This window comes from Bombina bombina, chromosome 4, assembly GCF_027579735.1.
Source record: "Bombina bombina isolate aBomBom1 chromosome 4, aBomBom1.pri, whole genome shotgun sequence".
Classification (NCBI taxonomy): domain Eukaryota; kingdom Metazoa; phylum Chordata; class Amphibia; order Anura; family Bombinatoridae; genus Bombina; species Bombina bombina.
In genome coordinates, this window is record NC_069502.1 from 463,557,733 (window position 1) to 463,570,648 (window position 12,916).

The window sequence follows — 12,916 nt, forward strand, 5'->3', positions numbered from 1 at the left end:
TTACCATCACTTTAAAATAGCTATTTAGCATATTATTATAAAAAAAAAAAACTGATTATAGTCTCAAACAGAAAACACTTCTTTAGAGAGTCTGATAGCAAAAACCTTCCCACTTACCTGTGATGGAGTCATCGTATCTATTTCATCCATATCTTCTCCCTGTAATAGAAAGGAGTTCAAATCATACGAAAAGCCTAACAGTAGCCATATATGTGTCTGTATATGCTTGAGTGTGCTTATGTGCCTATATATTAGTGTATATTTATCTAAATGTATGTATGAGCAGTTTTAAAAGCTTTTAAAATACTTCTTCAGTATCTAAATAACTTTTGCAATTCAGTCCTTAATTGCTAATGTATATTATACATACAACAAATGCCTTTTATGTACCTTTAATGGAATTTAAAACATAAACTCTTAAAGGTCCTCAGCTGGGTTGTGCCATTAGTGTTGCTGATTTGTTAAATGGCAGTTTTTTGCTTGGGACCAGCAATACTCTGCAAACCCCAAGCTGTAATATTTTTTGTGTTTAACACCTTTGCGGTGGTTAAACACACAGCTTTGCAATGTCTCTAAAACTTTGAATTACAGCATGTCATTAAATCGCTATAATGACCCTTTACTTTCACAATATTACTAAAAAAAATATTTCTGCACCTTTAAATTCTTGCAAATATTTTTTTTCTGCTATGTTTCCAAAGCACAAGTTGTCCTCTAGTGCCACTAGGTTTTTCCATTTTTATTTGTTGCGACAGGTCTAGACGCAAAGAGGGAACCCATAAATTGACCCCCTAAACAATTTACATAACGCATAAATTGGCTCCCTAAACATGAGACCCTTTGTTTAAAAGAGGGGGGACTTATAAATAAGAAGTTGCATATCTCTCTAAGATGCAGATGACATAAATGTCATAAAAATTTAATTTTGACTAAAGAGAATGGAGCTTTATTAGGGCCCCTATTAAACCCTCTTGGCATAGAGAGACACTGTTCTCTTGTTTAAAAGGGAAATTGTTCTTTTTTTAAATGATGGGGTCACATGACTAAATAGCTATCAGGGGGTCACCATAGAAACAATTATCACCTGAAACATCCGTATACATATAGAATTGATATTTGCATTGGGAGCTTTCAGATACTTCCGCATGCAGAAGGCAGCGGACACTCGTGCCATTCGGCCATTTTCAGAGCCAAATTTATTCTTGTGAAACGGCAACACACTAATTCTGTGCAAATCCAGATCCTATTGTGTTGCAGTTTCACAAGAATAAATTTGGCTCTGAAAATAGCTGAATGGCACAAGCAGCCTCCACCTTCTGCATTCAAAAGTATCCAAAACCTCTGAATGCACATATATAATATAGAACAAATTAAGGCTCCTCTGTTGTGAATGACAAAACACAGAGAGACATAATTGTCGTATACAGCTATGATGCATTTGTCATAACAATAACATAAACCTCTAACATTCATTGTATTTGGGGGAGTGGTCTTAAGTTCTTAAAGGACCAGTCAACACATTAGATTTGCATAATCAACAAATGCAAGATAACAAGACAATGCAATAGCACTTAGTCTGAACTTCAAATGAGTAGTAGATTTTTTTATAACACATTTCAAAGTTATGTATATTTCCACTCCCCTTGTAGCATGTGATAGCAATCAGCCAATAACAAATGCATATACGTATAGTCTGTGAATTCTTGCACATGCTCAGTAGGATCTGTTGACTCAAAAATTGTAAATATAAAAGACTGTGCACATTTTTTTTAATGGAAGTAAATTGGAAAGTTGTTTAAAATGATATGCTGTAGGTGAATCATGAAAATTTAATTTAACCTGAGTGTCCCTTTAAGAAGCCCTTATTATATCATAAGATGTCTCATTTGAAAGAGGGTTGATCCTTCCAATCAAAAAAGCAATTGCATGTATACAGCTGTCAAGTCGTGTAGTTTATTATAGTGATAAAGGTAATCCGTCAAAAACTATTATCTTTATTTTTTTTTTCTTTTGGTTTTAGGCCTCAACATTCTTACAGGTATCCTAATCAATAGGTAAATGTAAAAATAGGTGTCATTTTACTATTATTTGTTAATATAATGAGTATGTACATTTTTATTAACATTTGTTTGTGCCAACAGATTCCGCAGCACTAATTAAAATGAAAACAATGACAAAATGATTTTAATTACCCCTCTGTGAAATCACAATTTTGTTTAGTTTAAAATGTATCTACTGTTTTAGCTATTTTATTCCTACACGTTTTCTAGATGACTTGTAAGACGGTGCAAAGATGGTTCAATATATTTAATTGAATTACTACTTTGAAATGAAAAATATAGGCACGGCATCCTTAGCTTTTTGTGAATACAGAAAATGAAGATAATACACTACCATGCTGTTATTTACCATACACCGTTGTCATATTTGGGTATTTATATAAACTAAATATACCTTTTTTTAAGTGATCAGTCTACATTTAAAAACATGTGCTTTTAGTGGAAAAAGACACACACACACACACACACATATATATATATATTTATTAGGGGTAAGACTATGAGTGGAGCGCAAACTTTTGCACCCGAGTGATATGGGCTTTATCGCAAGGGTTTGCGCTCGTCTGGCTTACCCGCTCGTATTACGACTTGAAAGTACATGCGATCGCGTGAGTGCAATCACAATTTACACTAGAAAAAAAAACAGGCAAAGGGCTTTAACAGACATACATAGATATACATTTTTAAATATGTATATATATATATATATATATATATATATGTGTGTGTAAGCAAAACAAGGAGAAAGGACAGCACATCCAGACCGGACTGGGTACACATCCCATGACCCATAAACAGGCTCAGCTTTGGTTGCTATCGCACTCACATAAAGCTACACTATTTACAGAGTCACAGGCAGTTAACCCTGGGCCTGCCTGGGAGCAAGTTCATGGGTGAATTACAGAAACAGACACTGCAGCACACACATAAAAAAAGTCCAGCACTCGCTCACAAGCTCTCAGCTAGGATTAAAAGCAAAACTGGAAGAGTTAGTTACCGCATTTGGCCAAATTGGACAAGCCCAGGTACCACGTCAAGGTCTCTTCCACATACCTGAGTCCCTAATACAGCCACACAACTGCAGCCACGCACACAAATGCAAGCTAATAATCAAACAAACTGGGAGCAAGTCAGAGTTCACAGACTTATGTAATCACCCTGGGCGTAAGAAAAACAAGGATAAAGGACAGCACATTCAGACCGGACCGGGTACACATTCCATGACCTATAAACAGGCTCAGCTTTTGTTGATATGGCACTAACATAAAGCTACACTATTTACAGAGTCACAGGCAGTTAACCCGGGCCTGCCTGGGTGCAAGTCCATGGTTGAATTACAGAAACAGACACTGCAGCACACACAAAAAAAAGTCCAGCACTCGCTCACAAGCTCTCAGATAGGATTAAAAGCAAATCTGGAAGAGTTAGTTACTGCATTTGGCCAAATGGGACAAGCCCAGGTACCACGTCAAGGTTTCTTCCACATACCTGAGTCCCTAATACAGCCACACAACTGCAGCCACGCACACAAATGCAAGCTAATAATCAAACAAACTGGGAACAAGTCAGGGTTCACAGACTTATGTAATCACCCTGGGCGTAAGCAAAACAAGGAGAAAGGACAGCACATCCAGACCGGTCATGGGATGTGTACCTCGTCCGGTCTGGATGTGCTGTCCTTTCTCCTTGTTTTGCTTACGCCAGGTGCCCAGGGTGAACCCTGACTTGTTCCCAGTTTGTTTGATTATTAGCTTGCATTTGTGTGTGTGGCTGCAGTTGTGTGGCTGTATTAGGGACTCAGGTATGTGGAAGAGACCTTGACGTGGTACCTGGACTTGTCCCATTTGGACAAATGCGGTAACTAACTCTTCCAGTTTTGCTTTTAATCCTAGCTGAGAGCTTGTGAGCGAGTGCTGGACTTTTTTTTATGTGTATGCTGCAGTGTCTGTTTCTGTAATTCACCCATGGATTTGCACCCAGGCAGGCCTGGGGTTAACTGCCTGTGACTCTGTAAATAGTGTAGCTTTATGTGAGTGCGATAGCAACCAAAGCTGAGCCTGTTTATGTGTCATGGGATGTGTACCCTGTCCAGTCTGGATGTGCTGTCCTTTCTCCTTGTTTTGCTTACACCCAGGGTGATTACGTAAGTCTGTGAACCCTGACTTGTTCCAAGTTTGTTTGATTATTAGCTTGCATTTGTGTGCGTGGCTGCAGTTGTGTGGCTGTATTATGGACTCAGGTATGTGGAAGAGACCTTGACGTGGTACCTGGGCTTGTCCCATTTGACCAAATGCGGTAACTAACTCTTCCAGTTTTGCTTTTAATCCTAGCTGAGAGCTTGTGAGCGAGTGCTGGACTTTTTTTTATGTGTGTGCTGCAGTGTCTATTTATGTGTACATATGAACTTATGTATTTATATGTGTATATATGGATTTATAGACATACACATATAAACACATAAATACATATGTACACATATATAGACATACATATGAAAGTACATTGGAGCCATTTGCCGTTAAGTAGATGAAAACATGTAAAAGCATATTTATAGTTAAAAAGGTTTTTTGAACTATGTATTTACTGTGAATATTTCACATTCCAATGTTCTACACATAACAAAATATGTTCTAAGTATTTTTAAATAGATATATCTGTATATATCTATATCTAAATATGAGATCAGGTTTGTGCAAGAGTGGGGTGTTTTTCACTTGTTTTTCTCCTTTGACTTCTATGTGGGGAATACGTGAATGTGCATGCGATATTCTAACTTCAGATTTTTGCGTTAGTTGGGTTAGCGTGAGAGCGAAAACAATTTACTTTCAACTCTTAATATGAACGCAAGCGCAAAAAATTTACTTCTAGCTCAATTAATGCTCAATCGGAAACTTTCATTTGCGATCCACTCGTAATCTGTGTGTGTGTATATATATATATATATATATATATATGTGGAAAATATCACTGTAGGACTAGTCAGAGGAGAGAAGTTACTAGCCAACTCAATGTTAAATACAGGGAAAAGAGGCAAATATATATTAAATATCTTAAGAAAGTAAAAAAAAGCTTTATTGGTCAATCAGTCTTTAAAATAGACATTTCGGCTTTGTCAAGACAAATTCACTTCCACCATAAACAATAGTGTGCAGTATGTCTGTTTATTGTACATGTAATGCGCAAGATATCTTATAGTTGGCAATGTTAGTATAATTTCGGGACAAGGCAAATATATTTTTGCCTGAAGATAATATATTATTCTGGCCTGTATAATCAGTGTGGCAAAATACATTAACAGTTTTAACCTCAAGCACCCAATTCCTTTTCTAAAAATAAATAAATAGCAGTAAGACTGTGATATAAAGATTCACCCATGAATCCAAAAAAGCTTAAATATCTGACCTGATAGATTGGGTCAACAGTGAAGGTCAATACTGGAATCCTGATTGTTATCAGGCCCGGATTTGCATTGCGCCTGTAGGAATGTGCCTACAGGCGCAATGCAGCATGGGCGCCACGGCCAGAGTATTTAAAAAAAAAAAAAAAAACATTTTTAAACTTTTAACTTTTTTTTTATTTTTTGGACTTTGCTGTTGTAACACTTTAGTTACGCCCGTTTTTGGGAGGGGGCGGGGGGGGGGGGGTCGAGCCGAGGAGCGACTACTCTAGCAATAGCAAGCAGAACTTAGCAAGTAAGAGTCGTCCCTGACTGTCCCTCCAACCCTGACTCTAGTCCAGTCGACTCCAGTCAGTGCCGCCTGTGGTCGGCGCAGCGCACGCAGGCAGCTCCACATTTGGTTTGCTGATTGTGGGTTGTTTGGGGCGGACCGGGCGGCGTCACGCCCACACCACGCCTACGTCACATTATGTCGGGTGCCGCCCTCAGCCTCAGAGTAGCGGGAAAGTAAAGTGAGCTGAGTACTCATTGCTGCTCTTGCTGTCGGAGCCTATCTGCCCTTGTCGAGTCGCCTGTCTGCAGCCTGCTGAGTGAGTAGTACTAGTGACCAAGAAAATTGGTGCTGTCTGACTCTAACTTACAGAAACATCTGCAATTAAGAAAGAGGCCAATTAAATTGGTTTTGGTGTCAACACAAAGATCATGTCTATATACACATGTTATACACATTTTCAGAAAATGAACCCAGTAGTTAAAAACTATTCTATGGAGATGTTTGTTCATTACTATTAAGAATTTTACAACAGAATGCTAATGAGTGGCAACAAAGGGGTTGCATTTCTGTAAATTGGCTTTATCTAACAGTAACTTTTTAGAAAATACAGTTTATCCAAAATTTGACCTAAACCTGTTCCTGTAGCTGGAACAAGGGAACCCATTTTCAGATTCACTTCCTATCCGTGAGAATGAAGAACTGACAACAAAATCTCTGTATGAGATTATGCATGTTGAAAAGATGGCGCCTGAACCATTGTGTCGTCCATGAATGGAACCACAGCAAAACCCTGAAATCTGATCACTGCTAAGATAGCCCCCTCTGGGAGCTGTGGCAAGGCCAAAGGTAAGAGCCTCAAACTGAGAGTGTTTGACAGAAAGGCAAAACTCATGAACTTGAAAATATGTGTCCTCCAGGTCTATGGTCACCATGAACTGACCCTCTTGGACCAAAGGAAGAATGGAACCACTGGTTTCCATTTTAAAGGACAGTACCCTGAGAAAACGTGTTGAGACACTGTAGATCTATCATTGGACGAAAAATGCCCGCGTTTTCGGGAACCACGAACAGGAATGAAAAGAATTCTAGACCCTGTTCCCTTACAGGAACTGACACTATCACTCACAGGCTCACAGGGAACTTCAAAAATGTATCACTGTTATCTGGCCTGCAGATAAAATTTAGAGGAGGGACCTGCCTCTGGGAAAAAGGTATGAATTCTATGTAGAAAACCTGAGATACTATGTCCGACTCCGCAGCCTATCTGAAACAACTCGTATCCATGTTTGAAGACAAACAGAGAGAATCCGCCCCCCACCCGGATCGATCCCGGATTGGGGGCAAACTCCTTTAGGTCTATTCATATTTACTTGTGGTAGAAAAGACCCTTTTGCCGAAGTATCAGAAATATTCATTTCAGATCAGGACCAAACAAGGTCTTACCCTTGTAAGGAAGCATCAGATGCAGGGCCTGAAAGAAAAAATCCACTGAACATGAATATAGCCACAACTCCGCACGGGCTAGCACAGCGAAGCCAGATATCTTGGCTCCCGACTAAACAACTGCATAGTAGCATCAGAAATAAAAGAATTGGCTAGCTTAATAGCCTTAATTCTGTTCTGAATCTCCTCCAAAGCAGTCCCTACCAAATTGGATCAACCAAGGCACTGCTCCAATAAGATGCCGCACATGACACAGTGGCAAAACAAACTTCCATGTAAGCCTTCAGCTTAGTCCATTGATCCAGAAAAGAACAATTACCCTCTCTAGGAATCGTAGATCGCTTGGCCAGAGTAGAAATGCCCTACTATTTTAGGCACCATGCGTCATGATCTTTAATGTAGACATTAACAAGAAACATCTTTTCAAAGACAGGAGGTGGGGAAAAGGAATCCCTGATCTTACATTTCTGTAAAAATCTGCTAGCACAGTCTTGAACAGGAAAAACTTCCACAGAGGAATCCTAGTATTTATAAAGTTTACTAGATTCTTAGGGTTGACAACGACATACGTATCGGAGTCGCACCAAATTAGCCCAAACCTCCTTTAACCAAACACGAATGTGTTCAAGCTAAATTCTGAAGGATACTACTTCAGCATCAGATGAAGGAATTATACTGTCCGAATTTGAGATTTCACCTTCAGATGCTACTGAGGTATCCTCCTAATCAGACCTATAAGGAAGGATAATCTATGTAGCAGCATATGGAACAGAAGCCTTATTATCTGAATCTCAAATATTCCTTTGCAAATTCCCTTTAGTATAGGAAAAACAGATAATGCCACAGATACCGCAGAAGATACCTGAACAGCAATTTCTGCAGGCAAATAAACTCCTCCAGGAGATTAAGAGAAACCGCAGGGCACTGTATGTGACGCCATTGGGGCTTGGGACTTTTGAGGAGAAAACTGTGGCATTGCCTGAACAGTATTATCCTATGAGACTTTGGGTTCAGCGGGCAATAAACTATCTCTATATGAGAAGGTTATAGCTAAGCAAGCAGCACAGACATGCATAAAAAAACAATTTGTGCTTCAAAAATAACAAAACTGAAAAACAAAATTATTTTGTTTAACATTTAAATATGTAATATGTAAATATGCTATGTACTGGCACTTTAAAAAGAACACAGATAGTGCTCCTAAAATGAAATTTGCATAATCATGGTTGCACTTCTCAATACACGATCCATATGAGGAAACTAGCACTAAGCTAGGGAAGCATACAAATAATTATGCCTTCTACTCACTAAAGAGTTAACTGAGGCGCAACGGGAAAGCAGATTAAACATTTTCTGTGTTTTCAACTTACTCCCACTGAAGCACAACCACAAGTCAGTTTAAACATTTTCTGATTTTCACTTGATCCCCGTTCTAGCAAATGTCTGATACTGCCAGATATGCAGAAATAAAAATACATGCCACTCCGCTCCAAGTCAGAAACTAAGCGGAGAAGCAGGTCACCCCGCCAACGAGAAAACATACAACAGAAGCATGGCAGTCATGCATGTCCTTAGAAATGTAACATTTTCTGTCATTTTATTCAGATAGATAAGAATTTCACACTCAGAATAAATCACAGTGAAAAAACAGAGATTTCCATACATACATCACAGCGCTTTAACTGTGGAGACTAAGATGTCGATTCCAAACACACTATTATGAATGTTAGCAGCCAAAAAAAAGTATGAACATACATCCATATAAAATATAAAGCCAGTAGTTTGCTTAGCATAGCCCATATCCCGCAGTAAGAAAGAGGTATATACTTAAAACCCAATAAAGTAATAACCCCTAGTCTCTATCACACAACATGCCTGCTCCCTGCCTGCCAATATCCTTCCAAAGGATATATAAGTCCCATGTAACGCTGCAGCTTAACCATCTGAAGTGCACAGTCTCCCAAACCTGGAAGAACAAAAGGCACTTACCTGCAGTTTGGCCGTCTGGCAGGAGGACAGTTCACACAGTATGAAAGGACGCAACTCCTTACAGAGACCTGTGGAAAAGGAAAGAACAGAGTAAACCTACTCTGGCTTTCTATACCAGGGCAGCAACATGTTAGGAAAACGCAGCAAAGCCCACTTCACAAGTTCCTAACTGCTTAAAAGCCCCCACTGCCCAACTGAAGAGATTAACGTGGAGTACGTCTAGACCCAATCTTGAGAAGAAAGATCAGAGTAAGCCTACTCTGGCTTTCAAAATAATAAAACCTTGATTGAAGTGAAATAAATCCAATCTTCTTCAGACACCAAAACTTCACCTCCTCCATGCACTGAAGGCAAAGAGAATGACTGGGGGTTGTGGGAAGGGAAGTGATACTTAACAGTTTTGACTGTGGTGCTCTTTGCCTCCTCCTGCTGTCCAGGAGTGGTATTCCCAACAGTAATTGATGAAGCCATGGACTCACCATATCTTAGGAAATAAATATATATATATATATGTGTGTGTGTATATATATATATATATATATATATATATGTGTATGTGTGTGTATAAATATATACAGGGAGTGCAGAATTATTAGGCAAGTTGTATTTTTGAGGATTAATTTTATTATTGAACAACAACCATGTTCTCAATGAACCCAAAAAACTCATTAATATCAAAGCTGAATAGTTTTGGAAGTAGTTTTTAGTTATAGCTATTTTAGGGGGATATCTGTGTGTGCAGGTGACTATTACTGTGCATAATTATTAGGCAACTTAACAAAAAACAAATATATACCCATTTCAATTATTTATTTTTACCAGTGAAACCAATATAACATCTCAACATTCACAAATATACATTTCTGACATTCAAAAACAAAACAAAAACAAATCAGTGACCAATATAGCCACCTTTCTTTGCAAGGACACTCAAAAGCCTGCCATCCATGGATTCTGTCAGTGTTTTGATCTGTTCACCATCAACATTGCGTGCAGCAGCAACCACAGTCTCCCAGACACTGTTCAGAGAGGTGTACTGTTTTCCCTCCTTGTAAATCTCACATTTGATGATGGACCACAGGTTCTCAATGGGGTTCAGATCAGGTGAACAAGGAGGCCATGTCATTAGATTTTCTTCTTTTATACCCTTTCTTGCCAGCCACGCTGTGGAGTACTTGGACGCGTGTGATGGAGCATTGTCCTGCATGAAAATCATGTTTTTCTTGAAGGATGCAGACTTCTTCCTGTACCACTGCTTGAAGAAGGTGTCTTCCAGAAACTGGCAGTAGGACTGGGAGTTGAGCTTGACTCCATCCTCAACCCAAAAAGGCCCCACAAGCTCATCTTTGATGATACCAGCCCAAACCAGCACTCCACCTCCACCTTGCTGGCGTCTGAGTCGGACTGGAGCTTTCTGCCCTTTACCAATCCAGCCACGGGCCCATCCATCTGGCCCATCAAGACTCACTCTCATTTCATCAGTCCATAAAACCTTAGAAAAATCAGTCTTGAGATATTTCTTGGCCCAGTCTTGACGTTTCAGCTTGTGTGTCTTGTTCAGTGGTGGTCGTCTTTCAGCCTTTCTTACCTTGGCCATGTCTCTGAGTATTGCACACCTTGTGCTTTTGGGCACTCCAGTGATGTTGCAGCTCTGAAATATGGCCAAACTGGTGGCAAGTGGCATCTTGGCAGCTGCACGCTTGACTTTTCTCAGTTCATGGGCAGTTATTTTGCGCCTTGGTTTTTCCACACGCTTCTTGCGACCCTGTTGACTATTTTGAATGAAACGCTTGATTGTTCGATGATCACGCTTCAGAAGCTTTGCAATTTTAAGAGTGCTGCATCCCTCTGCAAGATATCTCACTATTTTTTACTTTTCTGAGCCTGTCAAGTCCTTCTTTTGACCCATTTTGCCAAAGGAAAGGAAGTTGCCTAATAATTATGCACACCTGATATAGGGTGTTGATGTCATTAGACCACATCCCTTCTCATTACAGAGATGCACATCACCTAATATGCTTAATTAGTAGTAGGCTTTCGAGCCTATACAGCTTGGAGTAAGACAACATGCATAAAGAGGATGATGTGGTCAAAATACTCATTTGCCTAATAATTCTGCACTCCCTGTATATATATGTGTGTGTGTGTGTGTGTGTGTGTATATATACCCAGCAGGATGGGGTAGCTACACTACAGAAAATGTTTTGGGGGTTTTGTGCCTGAGATGTAAATCCGGCCCTGATTGTTATACAGCGTAACAGAAAACACAGCTAAAATCCCTTCTAAAGTTAGAATATAGCGAATGTATATAAACAATAACCTTTCTTAGCAGAAAGATTCTCAGAAGCGTACTCTTTTATTATGAAGTATCTTTATTTAGCAGGCTAGCATAATTTGTTCATTATTTTGTGTTTTACATACTACTAGATAAGGTGAGCCTCAGGTATCAATTGTAAACCTTCACAAGGTATGAGCTATTATATATCCAAATAAGTACTATCGTATAATGTCTGTCTTAAAAACAACTGGAAAACTTTTTCTTTTTTCCCCCCGTTCACCCTGAATAATTACTTAGAGCTAAAATAAGGCCCACTTCCCTTTAGGAATAGTTTAATACATTCAGTCAGATAAATGTTTAGCAGGCATTTTATCTTTGTCAAAGTCTTTTCCTCTAGCTATTTATTTTCACGACTTAGCATTTTTTTTTAAATCTATGCTAATCACAGAAGACATCATTCTATGTCTACACTGCTTCAGCCTTTAGCCTCGGTCTGAGTGACCTCTTAGTCAGCACAGAGGGGGAATAAAAACACTGAAGAGCTGAAAAAAATGTCTGTAAGACATCTAGTTGCATGAAATTATTAACCTATTGTGTAATTTCTCTTTCTGATAGAAATTTGTTATAGTTTAAAGAATTCTTCTTAGTGAATTTAGAAAAGGTTGCCGATGTGCCTTTAATGAATACTGTATGTGAATACTAATTAGCAAGTGTTATGTGCTTGTGATTAACCCTTAGCGGGCTGTTGGAAAGATACACAGCGGAGAATATTGTACCAAACTTACCCCCAAACATAGATGCACTTTTTTGGATTTAATCTTTGATGGAGATTCAGGTATCCCAATAGACTTTAGTGTTAGCAAGAATATAAAAAAAACAGAAGGGAAGTACTGCATGGTTAGTAACAAGGACAAGACAATAGTGATTGCAGTGTTAATTAGATTCATTTAGAAAGGACTGAGGAAAAAATCAGGAAAATTAAGTTATTTATGAATGTTGTGGCAAAGAGTTGAATCAATCAGGTCACTGTGAGAGAAGGTAATTATGATTCTGTGAGGTTGAGGATATTAGGGTTCTGACCTCCATGGGGTCGCTGAAATCTCTTGTGCAGAAGATGCTTTTCAAGGCAGTAATTGAGTTATCAGTACCATCTGCAGAGGAAAGATATTAAACACCATTTAATGACCGACTGTTATTGTAGGAATGCAGGACAGACATTTTTTGCTAGCAATTCCTATGCCATATACCTGGAGGAAGTTCGTTCCGGCTACTAAGGCTTCGTTTTAAGGCTGGTTTCAAAGGCTTCCCACTCTCAATTCGAGACAGTGATAATGTAGACTGTTCTGTTCCAATCTGTAAAGAAAACATATTGGATGCAATGACCCCAGAGAATGCAGATTTTGTTGTACATAAGTACAGTCATCGGTTTCTTTCTTTTTCTTGTGTGTCCTGTATTCCCCTTTCCTGGCTAGAAC

At 39.0% G+C, this 12,916-nt stretch overlaps 1 protein-coding gene across 1 annotated transcript in view; it reads right to left on the reverse strand.

The window, feature by feature from the left end:
* CLCN2 (chloride voltage-gated channel 2) overlaps nucleotides 1–12,916 on the reverse strand; it is a 385,429-nt gene that overhangs the window by 50,114 nt on the left and 322,399 nt on the right. Inside the window, exons 18-20 of the mRNA XM_053710346.1 lie at nucleotides 12,689–12,794; nucleotides 12,522–12,592; nucleotides 118–159 (exon numbers count right to left, since the gene is read on the reverse strand). Of these exons, the coding sequence (XP_053566321.1) occupies nucleotides 118–159; nucleotides 12,522–12,592; nucleotides 12,689–12,794 (219 nt within the window). The remainder of the gene's footprint in view (nucleotides 1–117; nucleotides 160–12,521; nucleotides 12,593–12,688; nucleotides 12,795–12,916) is intronic.